Source organism: Chlamydotis macqueenii, chromosome 3, assembly GCF_036417535.1.
Source record: "Chlamydotis macqueenii isolate bChlMac1 chromosome 3, bChlMac1.mat, whole genome shotgun sequence".
NCBI lineage: Eukaryota > Metazoa > Chordata > Aves > Otidiformes > Otididae > Chlamydotis > Chlamydotis macqueenii.
The window spans coordinates 114,399,329-114,413,375 of record NC_141558.1 but is presented as its reverse complement, the minus strand read 5'-3'; the positions used below and the strand labels follow the sequence as shown (position 1 = coordinate 114,413,375).

General features: G+C 53.1%; 2 protein-coding genes across 2 annotated transcripts in view; one reads left to right on the top strand and one right to left on the bottom strand.

Annotated features, from left to right (window-relative positions):
• Nucleotides 1–13: 13 nt before the first annotated feature.
• OTX1 (orthodenticle homeobox 1) lies at nt 14–2,878 on the top strand. The gene is made up of 3 exons (XM_086744696.1): nt 14–155; nt 711–862; nt 1,575–2,878. Exons 1-3 carry the CDS (start codon nt 59–61, stop codon nt 2,328–2,330), a joined length of 1,005 nt encoding a protein of 334 aa, XP_086600822.1. The 5' UTR covers nt 14–58; the 3' UTR covers nt 2,331–2,878.
• Nucleotides 2,879–8,430: 5,552 nt separating this feature from the next.
• Nucleotides 8,431–14,047, bottom strand: part of WDPCP (WD repeat containing planar cell polarity effector) — a 107,771-nt gene continuing 102,154 nt past the window's right edge. The window contains exon 17 of the mRNA XM_086745040.1: nt 8,431–8,771. Coding sequence (XP_086601166.1) covers nt 8,721–8,771 — 51 coding nt within the window. The 3' untranslated portion in view covers nt 8,431–8,720. The remainder of the gene's footprint in view (nt 8,772–14,047) is intronic.

Genomic DNA, 14,047 nt, shown 5'->3' with positions numbered 1-14,047 from the left:
TTTTTTTTTTGTTTGTTTCTTTCTGCGGGATTTGGAGGAAACCTGCCCGGCTTTTAGCATGATGTCTTACCTCAAACAGCCCCCTTACGGCATGAACGGGCTGGGGCTGACGGGCCCCGCCATGGACCTGCTGCATCCCTCCGTGGGGTACCCGGGTGAGTGCCCCGCGCCACGGCCCCATCCCTGCTGTCGCTCACCCGCGGACAAGCAGAGTCGGGGGGGAAAAGCTCCGTCCCGGGTGGGTTTGGAGGAGCCCCCGAGGCTGCACGTTTTGGGGTGGGTTGTGGGGTGGGTGCCCCCTTTTCCTACAACCTCGGGTGGTGGGGACAGCACCGGTTCCAGCTGAATTTCCCCCGCCCTCAAGGCTCCTTCGTTCCCGTGGGGATTTTTAAGGAGGAAAAAAAAAAAGGCTTTTACGAAAATAGATAAATTTCGACACAACGAAATCTCTCCGGGGCTCCCACCGGGGCCGGGCCTGACCCTTCCCCAGCCCCGTGCTGCTCGACAGGCGCACGGCAGGAGGGGGTCCGGCTGCAGTGAGCAGCGCACAGCTGCCGTGGGACTGGGATGCGTGGACACCACTCTAGGGCTCGGAGTCGAGGATGTTTCTCAGGCCCCTGTCCCGTGGGTGCTGGGACTCCCTCCGTGTGGGGGGTGCGGGAGTTGAGTGGGGACCTGGCATGACCAGCGTGGCGATGCTCGCCCCCCAGCCACCCCACGGAAGCAGCGGCGGGAGCGCACCACCTTCACCCGCTCGCAGCTGGACGTGCTGGAGGCACTCTTCGCCAAGACCCGCTACCCTGACATCTTCATGCGGGAGGAGGTCGCCCTGAAGATCAACCTGCCTGAATCCCGAGTCCAGGTACTGGGCCTGTGCGGGGGGGGGGATCCCGCACCGTCGCGGTTTGGGGGGGATGCGAGGACACTCCGGCTCGGCTGGTGCAGCTCGCACCCGGCTCTCAATCTGCACTCATCCCTCTTTCCTCAGGGCTGGGATGCGTGTGAGCTCCCAGCTGCTTGTCTGACCCACTGTGGGGGCGTCCAGGCAAAGGGGGCGCTTTTATTTTTCTTTTTAATACTCTATTATTTTATTTTCATTAATATTTTTTCTATCCCATTCCACCTGCCCCACGGCAGAGCAGCCCTGCTGCCTGGGTGCTTCCCAGGGGTGTTCCTGCAGCCGCTGCTCCCTGATGGTGACGCACAGCAGGGTGGGATGTGCAGGCAGCACCCCACTCAAGATCTGTCCCCCAGAAATGTATTTTGTCACCACACCAGGGATACGCACAGGCTGCGACACCCCAGCTACTTGGCCTTGAGCATCCTTGCTTGGAGTGGGATACGGGATGGCCTGGGGTGCCAGACAGGGTGGGTTTTATTTTTGGGGTGTGGGGGTGTGTGGTGCTAATGGTTGGGTGTGGGTGCTGGGAGAACTGGTGCCAGGGTGAGGTTGATAGGGTGCTCCTGGGACGAGGAGGGGTGGCAGGGCATCATGGAGTTTGGGCCCCTGGCTCGCCTCGCCGCCCCTCCTTGCCCTGCTGCTCATCTCCCTGCACCCTGTTTTCTCGCTCCAGGTCTGGTTCAAGAACCGCCGTGCCAAGTGCCGGCAGCAGCAGCAGAGTGGTGGCGGGGCCAAGAGCCGTCCGGCCAAGAAGAAATCCTCACCGGCTCGCGAGAGCTCGGGTTCGGAGAGCAGCGGGCAGTTCACGCCGCCGGCAGCGGCCTCCAGCTCGGCCTCTTCTTCCTCCTCCAGCTCAGCCTCATCGGCCCCGGCAGGCGCCCCGGCATCTCTCAGCACCCCGGCGTCATCCATCTGGAGCCCGGCTTCCATCTCTCCTGGCGCAGCACCGGCGGGGGTCACGGTGCCTGAGCCCCTGCCGCCAGCTGCTGCGTCCTGCATGCAACGGGCTGGCCCCGCCGCAGCTGCCGCTTCCGCCAGCTACCCCGTCTCCTACGGCCAAGGCGGGGGGTACGGGCAGGGTTACCCCGCGCCGCCCTCGTCGTCCTATTTCGGGGGTGTGGATTGCAGCTCCTACCTGGCGCCCATGCACTCCCACCACCACCCCCACCAGCTCAGCCCCATGGGTCCCTCCTCGGTACCCGGCCACCACCACCACCACCCGCTGAGCCAGAGCTCGGGCCACCACCACCATCATCACCATCACCACCACCATCAGGGTTACGGTGGCACCGGGCTGCCCTTCAACTCCTCCGACTGCCTGGACTACAAGGAGCCCGCGGCCGCCGCTGCCTCCTGGAAGCTCAACTTCAACTCCCCCGACTGCCTCGACTACAAGGACCAGGCGTCCTGGCGCTTCCAGGTCTTGTGAGGGGCCAACCGCTGTGTCCGCCCCCCTCAGCCTGGGGTCTCCCCACCGCCTCCTGAGCAGGACTCCTGCTCTTCCTCCTCCTCCTCTTCCCCCTTCTTCGTTAGCAGTGGTGATGCCCCGGGGGGGGTCCTGCCACCCCCTATCTCTACTGACTGATATTTATTTTCTTCCTGCGTCCCTCCAGCAGGTTTATTATAATTATTATTTTTTTAAATGCAACAGAAGAGGAGTTTAAAAAAAAAAAAATTAAATGGAAAGCCTAGCGCCTCCCTTGCTGCCCCCCTGGGCAGGGGCGCAGGCTGGCTCCTGCCCTGCCGGTGCCCCCCACCTCCAACTTCATGCAGGGACCCTCGTCCCAGCCCCGGGGTGCGGGAGCCCCCGGCTCGCTGGTCCTGTACAGCCTCTTGCTGCTGGGAGCGGCGGGATTGATGTAAATACACTTGGTCCGTTCCAGTGACCGTGATTATTTTTAGTTGATGCTGTTGGGTTGGCGTTTATCTAGAATCTAACACGGAACAGAAGTTTTAAAAATTTTTTTTTTTTAATTTTAATTTTTTTCCCTCAAAATGAATCTTTCCATGTTGTGCATCCTCTGTCCGTCCTCGAGGGCTCCATGGGAGTTCGGCCGTGCCGTTGCGGGGTTGGGGCAATGCGTTTGGGGGGGCAGCAGCCTGGAGGGGAGGGGAGGGCTCCCCAGCTGATCCACAACCTGCAGACCAAAAAAAAACCTAAAACTTCTGGAAAAAAAAAAAATAATAAAAAGGAAAGGAGAAAAAAAAAGCAGAGGAAAAAAAAAGAAGTTTTGGTTTATTTATTTGGGGGTGGGATGCAGGGGTAAGCAGCTCTGCTGTGGGGTTGGGGGGGGATGTGATTTTTGCTGGGTATGTTTTTTTTTGGTTTGGTTGGGTTTTTTTGACCTGTCAGTCGGTTGGTGTGTTTTTGTGGGTCTGGGCTGCAGCCCAGCTGCCTTACCCGCACCAGGCTGGTGCTTTCCAGCGGCTCTGCCTGGAAAAAGGGGAGAGACCGTGTACATGTAATTTTTGATGCCATAACCCCAACACTTACCCCTTCAGCTGTAAGGCAACCCCCCCCACCCCCGTTTTCTTCCCCTGCCAATAAAATCCAAACTAATAAATGCGGTGGTGTCCTGTTCTCCATCCTTCTGCCTCCTTTTCCCCAGGAAGCTTCCCTGGGAGAGCGAGGTGCTGGGAAAAGCTTCCCAAGGGGTCCCAGCAGGATGGGAGGAGGGGTGTGATGAGTTTACGAGTGCTCTGGAGGGGGGTACCTACCACTGCCTCTGCGGGTGTGGGCTAGGCATCTGCTTTTATGTCAATTGATGCTGTTAATTGGTTACCGATTTATTGCTGCACCGCAGGACCTGTGGCATGGGCAAATGCTGGCCGAAAACAGCAACCCCCCTGCTCCACAGAGGATCAGCCCCATGAACTCCAGACCCACGGGCGGGCCTGGGTGGTGGTGGGGTGCGAGGGCTACCCCAACAGCCAGCCAGACCTCTGCCCCCCTGTGCAGGCAGGTGCACGGTGGGATGCTCGGCGCCTGCACTCCCAGCCCTGGCTCCCCGCGTCAGCCGCTGCCAGCTGCCATCCAGCCGGGAAGGGGGAGATGAATTATTTTTTGCAATAATCTCCCCCCCTCTTTTTTTTTTTTTTTTTTTTTTTTTTTTTTTTTTTTTTCCCACCCAGGCCTTCCTCACAGTTGTTGGAGGCTGCCCCGTGGTGCTGGGGCCGTTCCCACTCCCATGGGGCTGAGGGGACGGCTGCTACCCTGCATTGATGCCCTTATGCTGGTGGAGGGCGGGGGCATCCCCAAATTTCCATCCTCCCTGTGGTCTCACAGCAGCCCAGGGTGCTGAGGCTACACCGTTTGCCCCCATCCCTGGTGTCCATGGACCCCCTGGGGCAGCAGGGACCATGGAGGGCAAGAGGTACGGAGGCCCCAGCATGCTGTGGGTGTCCATTTCGGGTAAGATTTGCATTCCTCTATACCACCTTGGCAGCCCAGTGGGGTGCAAACAGGGCCAGCACTGTGCTACTGCAGCTGCTGGGAAAAACCAGTGGGGTCATCCCAGCTGCCACCCGCGCAAGCCCCCTGCATCCCTCCAGGGTCACGGCCACGGCCACTGCGCAGCCCTGAGGCTGGAGGCGGCCGATGGCCTCCAGCACCCGCACGCCACACAGCAAGGAGAGGTGGCAGGGGATGGGTGCAGCCAAGTCAATTTTATGGGAAACTTTGAATCCACACCCCACCCCCACCATCTCTTTTCCTTGTTGTCTCCTTCAGTGCATATACACACGCGTGTGTCCCCCCCGCCCCTTTCAGTATTTTTTTATACGTGTTTACATACAAAATAATTGTTCTCTTCTGCAAGGGCGGCTGTGCAGGGAGTTTGAGGGAGAAGCACGGGTGCTGGGTCCCGGTGCCACCACCTTCTGCCCAAGCTCTTATTTTAAAGGAATTTAGTATCGCTCCTGGAGCTGTAAAATAAATAAATCTGTTTCTGAACCAAAAGTTCAGCAAACCAAAGTGAACCAAAGCTGCTTTTCCAAATTTAGCGAGCACCTGAGAGCTGAGAGCCAGCAGGTGTCCAGCACCCTGAGGCACACTTCAGCCGCTTTAAACAAGAATTACACGCTCTTCATTGTCCCTAAAAACTGTGTTTCACTGTAACTCGGTAAATCGGCGCTGCTGAGAGACGTGGCCAAGAGGGGAGCTGGAGTTCTGCTCACTTGGTTTCAGTGACCTGGTCCTATGCATCTACCACACTGCAGTGGGGCTGAGAGCTGCTTCCAGGTTTGGGTCTCCAAGGGGAGACACACCCCCTCCCCCCCCATACGCCCCCAAGTCTGGGCACCCAGCAGTGCCAGTGCAACAGCTCGGTGGCTTCGCCAGCATCTCCCCCCACCCCAATTTGGACTGTGGGCACCTTCCACCCTGCTTGTGCAGGCTCAGAGCAAGGCAGCGGGGCTGGTCGCTGAGCCCGGCTGGAGGTGGGGCACAGAGGAGAGCTTTTCCTGATCACATCAAATTTTTTTTTTAAACTTTTTTGTTGCATTTCTCCCAACCCTGGACTTTCTTTAAAGGTTGATGAACACAGCTTGAGTGGGAACAGCTAGTTTGCTAGAAAACAACTAAAAGAGCAGTTGTTTAGTTTTTGTATTTTTTTCCTCATATTGGGTAGAAACCTTCCTGGAAAAACGATGCAGTGACTAATCCGTACATTGCCCACTGGTGAGCTGAGTGTGGTCGGGCCTCATCCTCCCTTTGCCGCCCGTGGGCGGGAGCCAGTGGCGCAGGCAAGATGTGACTTGCGCCCATCAGTGCACGAACACAGGCTGGAGAGGGTCATGCCCGGGTTTGGGAGGAGGCCCTAGCACGATCTAGGTCAGCGAAGCAGCCGTGTCCCACCGTGGGCTCCCCAAGTGCTTGAGCAGGCGCTGCCGCGCCGAGCGCAAGTCTCGGCAGGTGAAGCATCGCGCCGCCGCAGTGCTGGCTGCCTGGTGCCAGGTTCTGGGAGCAGGCGTCGGCAGCATCACGGGGACTTTTTTTTCTTGGTTGTGAAAGAGCCACCTGGGTGACTCGGTGCCTCACGTCTCAAGTGAGGCGGCCTCTGGGTGCACAGCTATGATGAGCATTTTTTTATCTATAACCAGCATTTGCTGCTGGGTCAGGGGGTTGGTGCCGGGGTGCCATGACGCTGGGTTAGCCAGCAGAAGCCTGATGATGCTGCCGTCTCTCGCCCAAGTTGCGGCAGCTGCCGTCACACGCAGGCGCCTGCTCCAAAGGCAGGTGGTGCTTTCCTGCTTGGAAGTCCAGGGCCAGGACTTGAGGATGGAAAGGAGCAGGGGTAATACCACCCAGCTTGAGCTGTCAGTATTTTTTATACTTCGTGCATCACAGGCTTGAAATAATTTATGATCTAGTTGCTGTTACCAGAGTATTTGCTTTGAGTGGCGTCCTCTCTTGCAAAGCTTTGCTATTAAACCCTCTGTACGTGGCGGGGAGCCGTGACGGGCGGTGATCTGAATGCCCTTAGCGGTACCCGGTCCTGGAGGGATGGACAGAGGCTGGGCAGGGTGGCTGCTGGCTGGGTTCGAGTGTGGGATGTGCTTTGGGGATACAAAGTGTTACAACCAAGCGTGAATTAAATTATTAAAAAATTATAATTTCTAACATTATAAATTTCAGGAGATATACCCACTAAAGTGACTTATCACAGTTATTTTGCAGACACCCTTTCTGGCAGGGCACAAAATAAACAGCTGATTGATGACAGCTGAATAAGGAGCCATTGCACTGGGCCGTTTGTGGTTTTCCCCGTGCTGACCTCGACGTTAGCCAGTCTGCTAATTCACACACTTTGGCTAGCAATTAACGTACACAAAAATCCCACATTTGTTCCAAACCTGTTTTGAATTTGTCAATAAAAAAAAAAAATCTGCGTAACTCCCAGTTGAGGAACCTGCTACACTGGAGAGCTTCCCTCCTCGCGTATGGTCGAGCACAAAAAGCTGTGGGGAAGGAGGAGGCTGAAAATGGTCAGAGGGCTGAAGCCTAAAGGAAAACATATGCCCCATTCCAGTTAAATCCCTGTTCAACTTTTTTTTTTTTTTTTTTTCCCCAGGACAGACAGGACTTTTCCAAGAAAGCCATGAGAGGATTTTTTTTTTAAGGAAAACTTGCGATTTTAGGAAACGGGAATCTGGATCTTATGTACATTTCTAGTATCACTTCCTGTATATTTTTAAACTGAAATCCTCTTAGCATGCAAAGTAAATAGATTATGATATACTGAAGGATTAAGAATCACTGTCTGGTGTCAGATTAATCCCTCATATAGACCATCACTTGTACTGACAGAAATATGGCTGCAATTCAGCAGAATAGCTGTAACGGCGAAGCAACGCATCACAGTGCCTTATACAGAAAAAGCATGTGATCGCCATGGTCTGTCGTCGCGCCATGCGTATATCAGAAATTAAATTTAAACCTATAGGACATTAAAGGCGCTCTGCCCTCTAAGCGCTGCGGGAAGCACAGCCATTGCGGGCACGCCACTGCTTGGGGCGGTGATGCAGCAGCCTGTTCTGTTTCAAGGCTCTCTTTATTAATTTTTTTTTCCCCCCAAAAAAAAAAAAAATCTATGCATTGCAGCCTGCTTGCTCCTGTCAAACCGCAAAGAAAAAGCCTCCTTCGAATATACTGATGGAAAGATACCGATTCGGATAAAGTGTTGAAATCAACTGGGAGCTTTTTTGGTGTGATCAACATCACCTGCTGTGGGGCAGAAATTCAGCAGGAGTTTGGGTCACAGGGAAAAATGTCTGACCAACAGGGAGTGTAAATATCTTATTTGGGTTAATGCAGAATTTTTGTTAAGAAAACACTTCTAATGGCTTGGTTTTTATTTTTTATTTTTTTTTTTAACACTGTGTACAAACACTATACAAAACCGATTTCAAGCAGCTCACCAGCTTTGGGTTGCAACCACCCAAAACTCCCCCCAAAAAGATCAAGTTTAACCCACACATGTGCCTACAGCAGAGTACAAAAATCAGTGTCCATACACGCCGCTCGCGCTCAAACAGCGAGAAGAAAGACCTGTAATGATGCTCGTCCCTCTCTTCACTGTCAGAAAAAAAAAAGAAAAAAAAAGAGGGCTGAAGCAGGTTACATTACCTTCTCAGTGCATTTTCTCTTCGTGGTTAGAGGAGGCAGATTAAAATCTGGACTCCAATGGAATGATGTTTAAGAGGCTCCGCGTCTTTTTTTTTCAAGGCAAAATAATGGTTATTCAACTAAGATGATATATCTAGATATGAAAATTGAGAGCATTCTTCGAAAAATGCTGCCGACTGTGAAAGGCTGCTCTTTCACAGAGGTATCCTGAGTGAAGATTTTATCTGCTGGTATCTCAATAGGACGGTTTTCACAGCCTTAAGTGGAAATTCAAATCTGCTTCCAAGTGAAGATTGTTAAAATATGTAAGGCATAATTACAGACTTCCCCCTGAGAAGTTTATGGATTCATCCAACACCCTTACCCCCCCCCCCCTAAATTTTGCAGCATTTGGTTTGTACAGTAAATGAGGATCCGCAATTACTCGCTTTTTAAATGTCTTTGCATGACACGAGGAAAAATGTCACCAAACTGCCCTCCACAAGCGAACACGGGGCAGTTCATGCACAGACACGTTCCTGCTAACCCAGAAGTAATATGGAGGTCTAAGGACAGCACTTTTTATAAGCTTGGCGCTTCATCTTCTGCTGGTGACCGGATCCAGGGCCAGCTGGAATTTCACTGAAGGACTTCATCAACCTCAGTGAGGTTTCCCCTTCTTTGCTCTGGCAGCGAAGGGCGTCCCACACTCGGTCACACCAGCCCGAAGTGCACGACTTTGAGAGACCCGCCGACTCTGGTCTCCTGCAGAGGGAAAGACAGGCAGGATCAGGCGAGGAGGGACGGAAACATGGGAATCGGCAACACCGTCCCAACCCAGGGTGCAGAGACAACTGCAGACTCTGTCCCGCTTTGGCCTGGGAATGGAGGATGCAGCTCTAAAGCGGTGGAGGCTGCCCTGTAGTGCAAGGTAAGGCACCTCTCCCCTTTTTTTAACCCCTTTTGCAAGCCCTCTCCCCTGCTGCTCTTGGGGAAACCAGGGGCCATGGCTCCAGCCACCACTCAGGGTGTCCCCTGCAGAAGACACGGGGTTGGGATGCCAGGGGCTGGGATGCGAGGGGCTGGGAGCCGGGGCTCCACCTGCCTCTGAGCCCCCTTCCCTGGCACCTGGAAGCTTATTGGCAAAAGTGAAAGTTTAGATTTTTGTTACCTTTTAATTAAAACACCACAAGGCTGGGCTAACGCCAGCGGGTAGTGAGCCAGGTTTTCAAAGTTAGACGGGGATGGGGTTTTGCATTCCTCATACAAAGCAAATACGCAATTTGAGCACCAATGTGCGCTCCTCTTTATGCACTGTGCAGGGTGGAAACCCCAGCCCTCCGGTTTTGCAAAGGACATGACGACGGGGAGAAGATGTGCCACAAATAGAGGTTATTTCATAACAGAGGCCAGCACGCCTGTGAAGCGCACGGAATACTTTGCTTTGGAAAGTGCTGTAGTCTAGTGAGTCATTGCTTTCTTTTGAATTATAGATGAGTAGGCAGCCCTTCATGATGTAAAGAAAAAAAAAAAAATAGGTGTGGAGCTGAAGACAAAGGGAAATGTGTGTTTGTCCTGTCTGGGAGGGCAACACTGCGGTTGGCGTGGGAAGGGGGGTGGGCTTGGCCCCAGGAGGTGGCCCTCAGGGCTGCGGGAACAGACAGGACTCATGCGAGTGACTCCTTGCTCCTTGACTTCAGGAAAGAGGAAAAAAAAAATTCCCCCTAACTCCTGCAGCTTCATAAAGCACCTTTACCAGAGCAGCAGCTCCATCTCATGGCATGTGCATTTCACCACAGAGATAGCGATCACCTCTAAAAACCGCATTCCCATCTACAACCTCGCTACCTCAGTGCGGAGGGAGCAGTAGAAGCGTGACAGCTCAAAACCTGCGCTCTGTGGCCACCGAGTTTGGGTTCCAGCCCGTCACTGGGTGCTTCCCTTGCAGGGAGATGGCAGGAGGTTAATTCATGGGGGCAGTTTGAAGATGATGAGAAAGCGTCCCCAACATCCTGTCTGAACCAGTGCTTGCATTCCAGACCCCATGGGGTTATTCCAGTGTTGAAACTCGAAACACAGTTTCCCCACCAAGACTGAGGTGGCTTAGGAAGGTGGCTTCAAGGAGACTGAGTTGCCTTATTCAGTAGCAGCCCTCATCGGGGGGGGGGGCTGCATGGATGTGCCTTGGGTTTTGGGTGGCTGCAAGCTTTCTGTGGGCTCTCCTTGCTCTCTGAAGGGCACTTGTTGGAGGCTCCAAAAATACAAAAGATTTTTTTTTGCAGGGGAGCCACAGCAATAAAACCTTGAGGAGCATCAGCAGTTGAAGGTAAGGGTTGGCTCTTTTTACCCTAGAGCTGTGTCAGTGCCTGGTCCAGAGGGGTTTCTGCTGATGCTTGCTCTGGGGACCAAGCGAATAGGTGGGAAGGTGAACGCAGACTGGAGAAAAATAAACCCACATGTCTGACCACGTAGAGTTGAAGGTTGTCTGGGTAGGTCCCTGCTGTTCAAGGCTCAGCGTCCTGAGTGCATCAGACAAGTATCTGACCTGGGTTTTGTGATCTGCGGTCTGTGCCTCTGTCTGGGGAGAGGTTAACAAGAACCCAGCTCTGCAGACTTATCTAGTTGCTTTTTAAAAAAAAATACTTTTTTTTTTTTAAAAAAACCTATTTGTAAACCTCTCTGGTCACATTAAAGCAAACTTGGCAGTGTTGCGTGGGAAGTCTGTGATGTGGCATCAGGCGTGTAGAGGTGTTTAATGTTAATCAAAGGCTGAAGAGCGATAATGACTGGAACCCTCTTCTGACACCTGCATCTTTTCTGATGTCGCACCCTGGCAATAAAAGAAGCTGTAATAATTTGACAGGAGTTGGTCTTCATCGTGCAGGAAGAGGGCTGTCCAGGAACAGGGGAAGCCAGCATCACAGTGCTGCTGTCTATGGTAATGAGCAGCTAGTCATCCAGAGCAGGAAAACATTAATATCTTGACAGGAGAGCATCCACTTGTGCCCTGGAGAATTCGGATCGTGGGGCTTTGCATGGTAATGATGTGGTCCCGCTCTGGCAGCCAAAGGGAGGAGCGGTACGGGAAGGCACACCCTGCAATTCAAAAGCCACTAAAGCCATCTCGGACCTGCGGGGATAGCAGGATGGAGGCAGTGGTTTGCTCGGTCTCCCCAGGTCTGAGGCAGAACGGAGGATCCCTTTAGTCTCCTAGAGTGGGAAACGCAGAGAAACCTCTTCCCTGCACTGCCGTATCGCTCCCAGGAGGCTATGCCTTTTCTCCAGGGGATTATTCTCAAGAGCATGATGAAGGTAGGAAAGAAGAGTGGGAGAGGGAAGAAAAAATGAAGGAACCATGGGGAATTACTCTAAACATCTGTTTTTTCAGGTGGAGATTCCAGGCTGCAGGAATGGCTACGTGGAAGAACACGCCTGTTGTTAGGATCCTGTTGTGGTTTAGCCCTGCTCAGCAACTAAAATACCACGCAGTTGCTCACTCACTCCCCCCTCACTGCTCCCTGCTGTGGGATGAAGAGGAGAATTGCGAAAGAATAGAAGGCAAAACTCATGGGTGGAAATAAAAGCAATTTAAGAGAACAACAGAGGAAAAGAAAACAGAGATGGGAAACAAAAAAAACCCCACAATAACAGAAAATACTTAAGCACATAATTTAGAGTACAATGGCTCACGGTGAATCCTGAAGCCCAGCTCCCTCCCAAGGCGGAAGAAACTGCCCCTCAGCACCGTCCTCACTTTGTACACTGAGCATGGTGTCCCATGGGATGGAACAGCCCTTGGGCCAATTTGGGTAAACTGTCCCAGCTGTTGGCTAATCAGTAGTCAGTAATCAGTATCCCAGCTGTGTCCCCAGACACAGGTGCCACCAGCTCCAGCTCCTCTCCCAGCTCAGGTGAAAATTAACTCCATCCTAGCCAGAACCAGGACAAATCCATAGGTATTGCTCCCTTCTACTAGAAATGCTTTGTTTCCCTTGGATAGCACCATACAAAACCTTTCTGGCTGATAGGTATTCAGCTAAGTGATAATATATTAAAACAATCATTTGGAAACCATAAGGCACCATTGACTTCAGCATCTCAAACTACCACAAATGAGATCAATCTCCGGTCCAGAAAGGACAGAGCAGTTGGGATTCACATTTTCCAAAGGGTCTAATTTTACTGAGGTTGGAGACCAGGGTGTTTGGAAGCTTTGTGTTACTGGGTGCTGCTAAACAGAGACTATCTGAACCACCTATATGGCTTTCTCAAGATTATCAAACCACAGAATAACGCAGGCCAGGAGGGACCTCCTGGAGATCACCTGGCCCAACCCCTGCTCAAGGCAGCAAGAGTAGGCTGGTTCTCAAGTGGCACAGCGCTTGAGGCCACCCCCATCCCATCTCCAGCCTTTCCTGGAAGACAGGCGTGGACATGAATGCCAAATCCTGACCCCACCAAATATTGCAGGTGGGACACTCGCTTCTCATTTGCTTCTCCCCTGTTATTTGAAGAGCTGTACCCAACCAAGCCACACATAGGGCAAGAAAAACTGCAGCTTATACTCACTCCTCTGGCAACTCCCTATGCCATCCCCACCTTCGTCCCCACTGATGGGATCCTCCAGCCACTGCCCAAACCAGTGACCCAAACCAGCTTGGCAAAGCCACACGGTCTGCATTTGTCCTACCTGCGAACCGAGGTCATGGTGGCAGCCCTTCCCCATCATCATCCAGGCACCGAGGGGCTGCAGCGGGGACATCTGTGCCCTGTGCCATTGACACTGCTGGGGCAGGGGGGGACACAGGCAGCCCCCGCGGGAGCATGGTCTTGCCTCTGAGCCGCCTCTTGCATGCTATGGGGTTAAGCCTTTCCTCTAGAGAACAAATCTCATTCAACTGCCCGAGCGCTGTTTGGCTATGTGACAGCCAGCTGCTCTGGCAGGTGACTGGGAACATTCTGTTGCACGATCTTTACGGTTTCAGGGAGGAGAAGCTTCCTCATAGCTGAGAGTGGCAGCCAGTGAGGAAAACGCATGTCATAATGTGCCTACAAAAGACAGGGTCCATGTTGGCTACGTCCCCACCAAGGTCTCCACGTCCATTTGCACCGGGGTTAGGTCACTTCTGGCTCCAGCCTTTTGCCGGTGAACCAGCGAAAGGGGACAAAGCAAATCATCCAGCTGGCAGCTGCAGAGATCTTCCTGCAGAATTGACTGTGCAAGAAGGGCTGGGTTTTGGGTGTGCTCCCCTCGCATGGCACCAAGCCCGGTATTGTGAGGGATCCCTCTGAAGCAATGTGTGGGAAGTGGCGGCGGAGGGACGCCAGCCCGGGGGAGTAGGACGGTGACAGTGGGACCTCGGGGACAGGCTCTCCATCCAATGCTTGCACTGATGCAGCAGGCCGACGGCAGTGTCCGCCTGTAGAGTTACTGCTGATGATGGGGTCACGTTGGATTTTAGGCTGGTTGAACTAAAGCCAGAGGTCAGTCCAGCAGGAAAGGAGCTGTTCTGAATTGCTGGATGCTGCATTGGTACCCAGTTGCTGCAAGACTTCCGAATTTCCAGACCTCATTAAAAGTCAGGACAGAACGGTATTGCAAATGTCCTCCCAGAAGTGCGAAGTTTGTGTTGCATGGATGGCTTTGGGGGGGGGGGGGGCAGCCCCCATCAGAGCTGCTGCCTCCCTTCCCGTGCTCCTGCCAGAAGCAGAGAGGCTCAGCCAGGATGGAGGTGCCCCATTTTCTTGTGCACGGGCAGTTCTGCAACATGTGCTGAAATCAGGGCACCTCTGCCGAGGTTGCAGGGGTCACACTTTGGCCTACCAGCTTTTAGTGATGGTGACCACTCAGCAGCAGCAACCTTTTGGAATCAAAGGATGCTTTAACCACTCAGCAGCAGCAACCTTTTGGAATCAAAGGATGCTTTAACCGCTCCCTCGTGTAAGTCCTTAACGACATGACGACAAAATTTTGTTCCTTGTATCACTCCCATTATACAGAGTTTGTGCTCGTGGATTTTATTGTGATAGTCCAGAGCTTT

Excerpts from the sequence above, each read along its gene's own strand:
- OTX1 (XM_086744696.1), top strand. The coding sequence starts at position 59 with ATGATGTCTTACCTCAAACAGCCCCCTTACGGCATGAACGGGCTGGGG. Across the intron at positions 156-710 it reads TCCCTCCGTGGGGTACCCGG|CCACCCCACGGAAGCAGCGG; the intron begins GTGAGTGCCCCG and ends CTCGCCCCCCAG. Across the intron at positions 863-1,574 it reads TGCCTGAATCCCGAGTCCAG|GTCTGGTTCAAGAACCGCCG; the intron begins GTACTGGGCCTG and ends TTCTCGCTCCAG.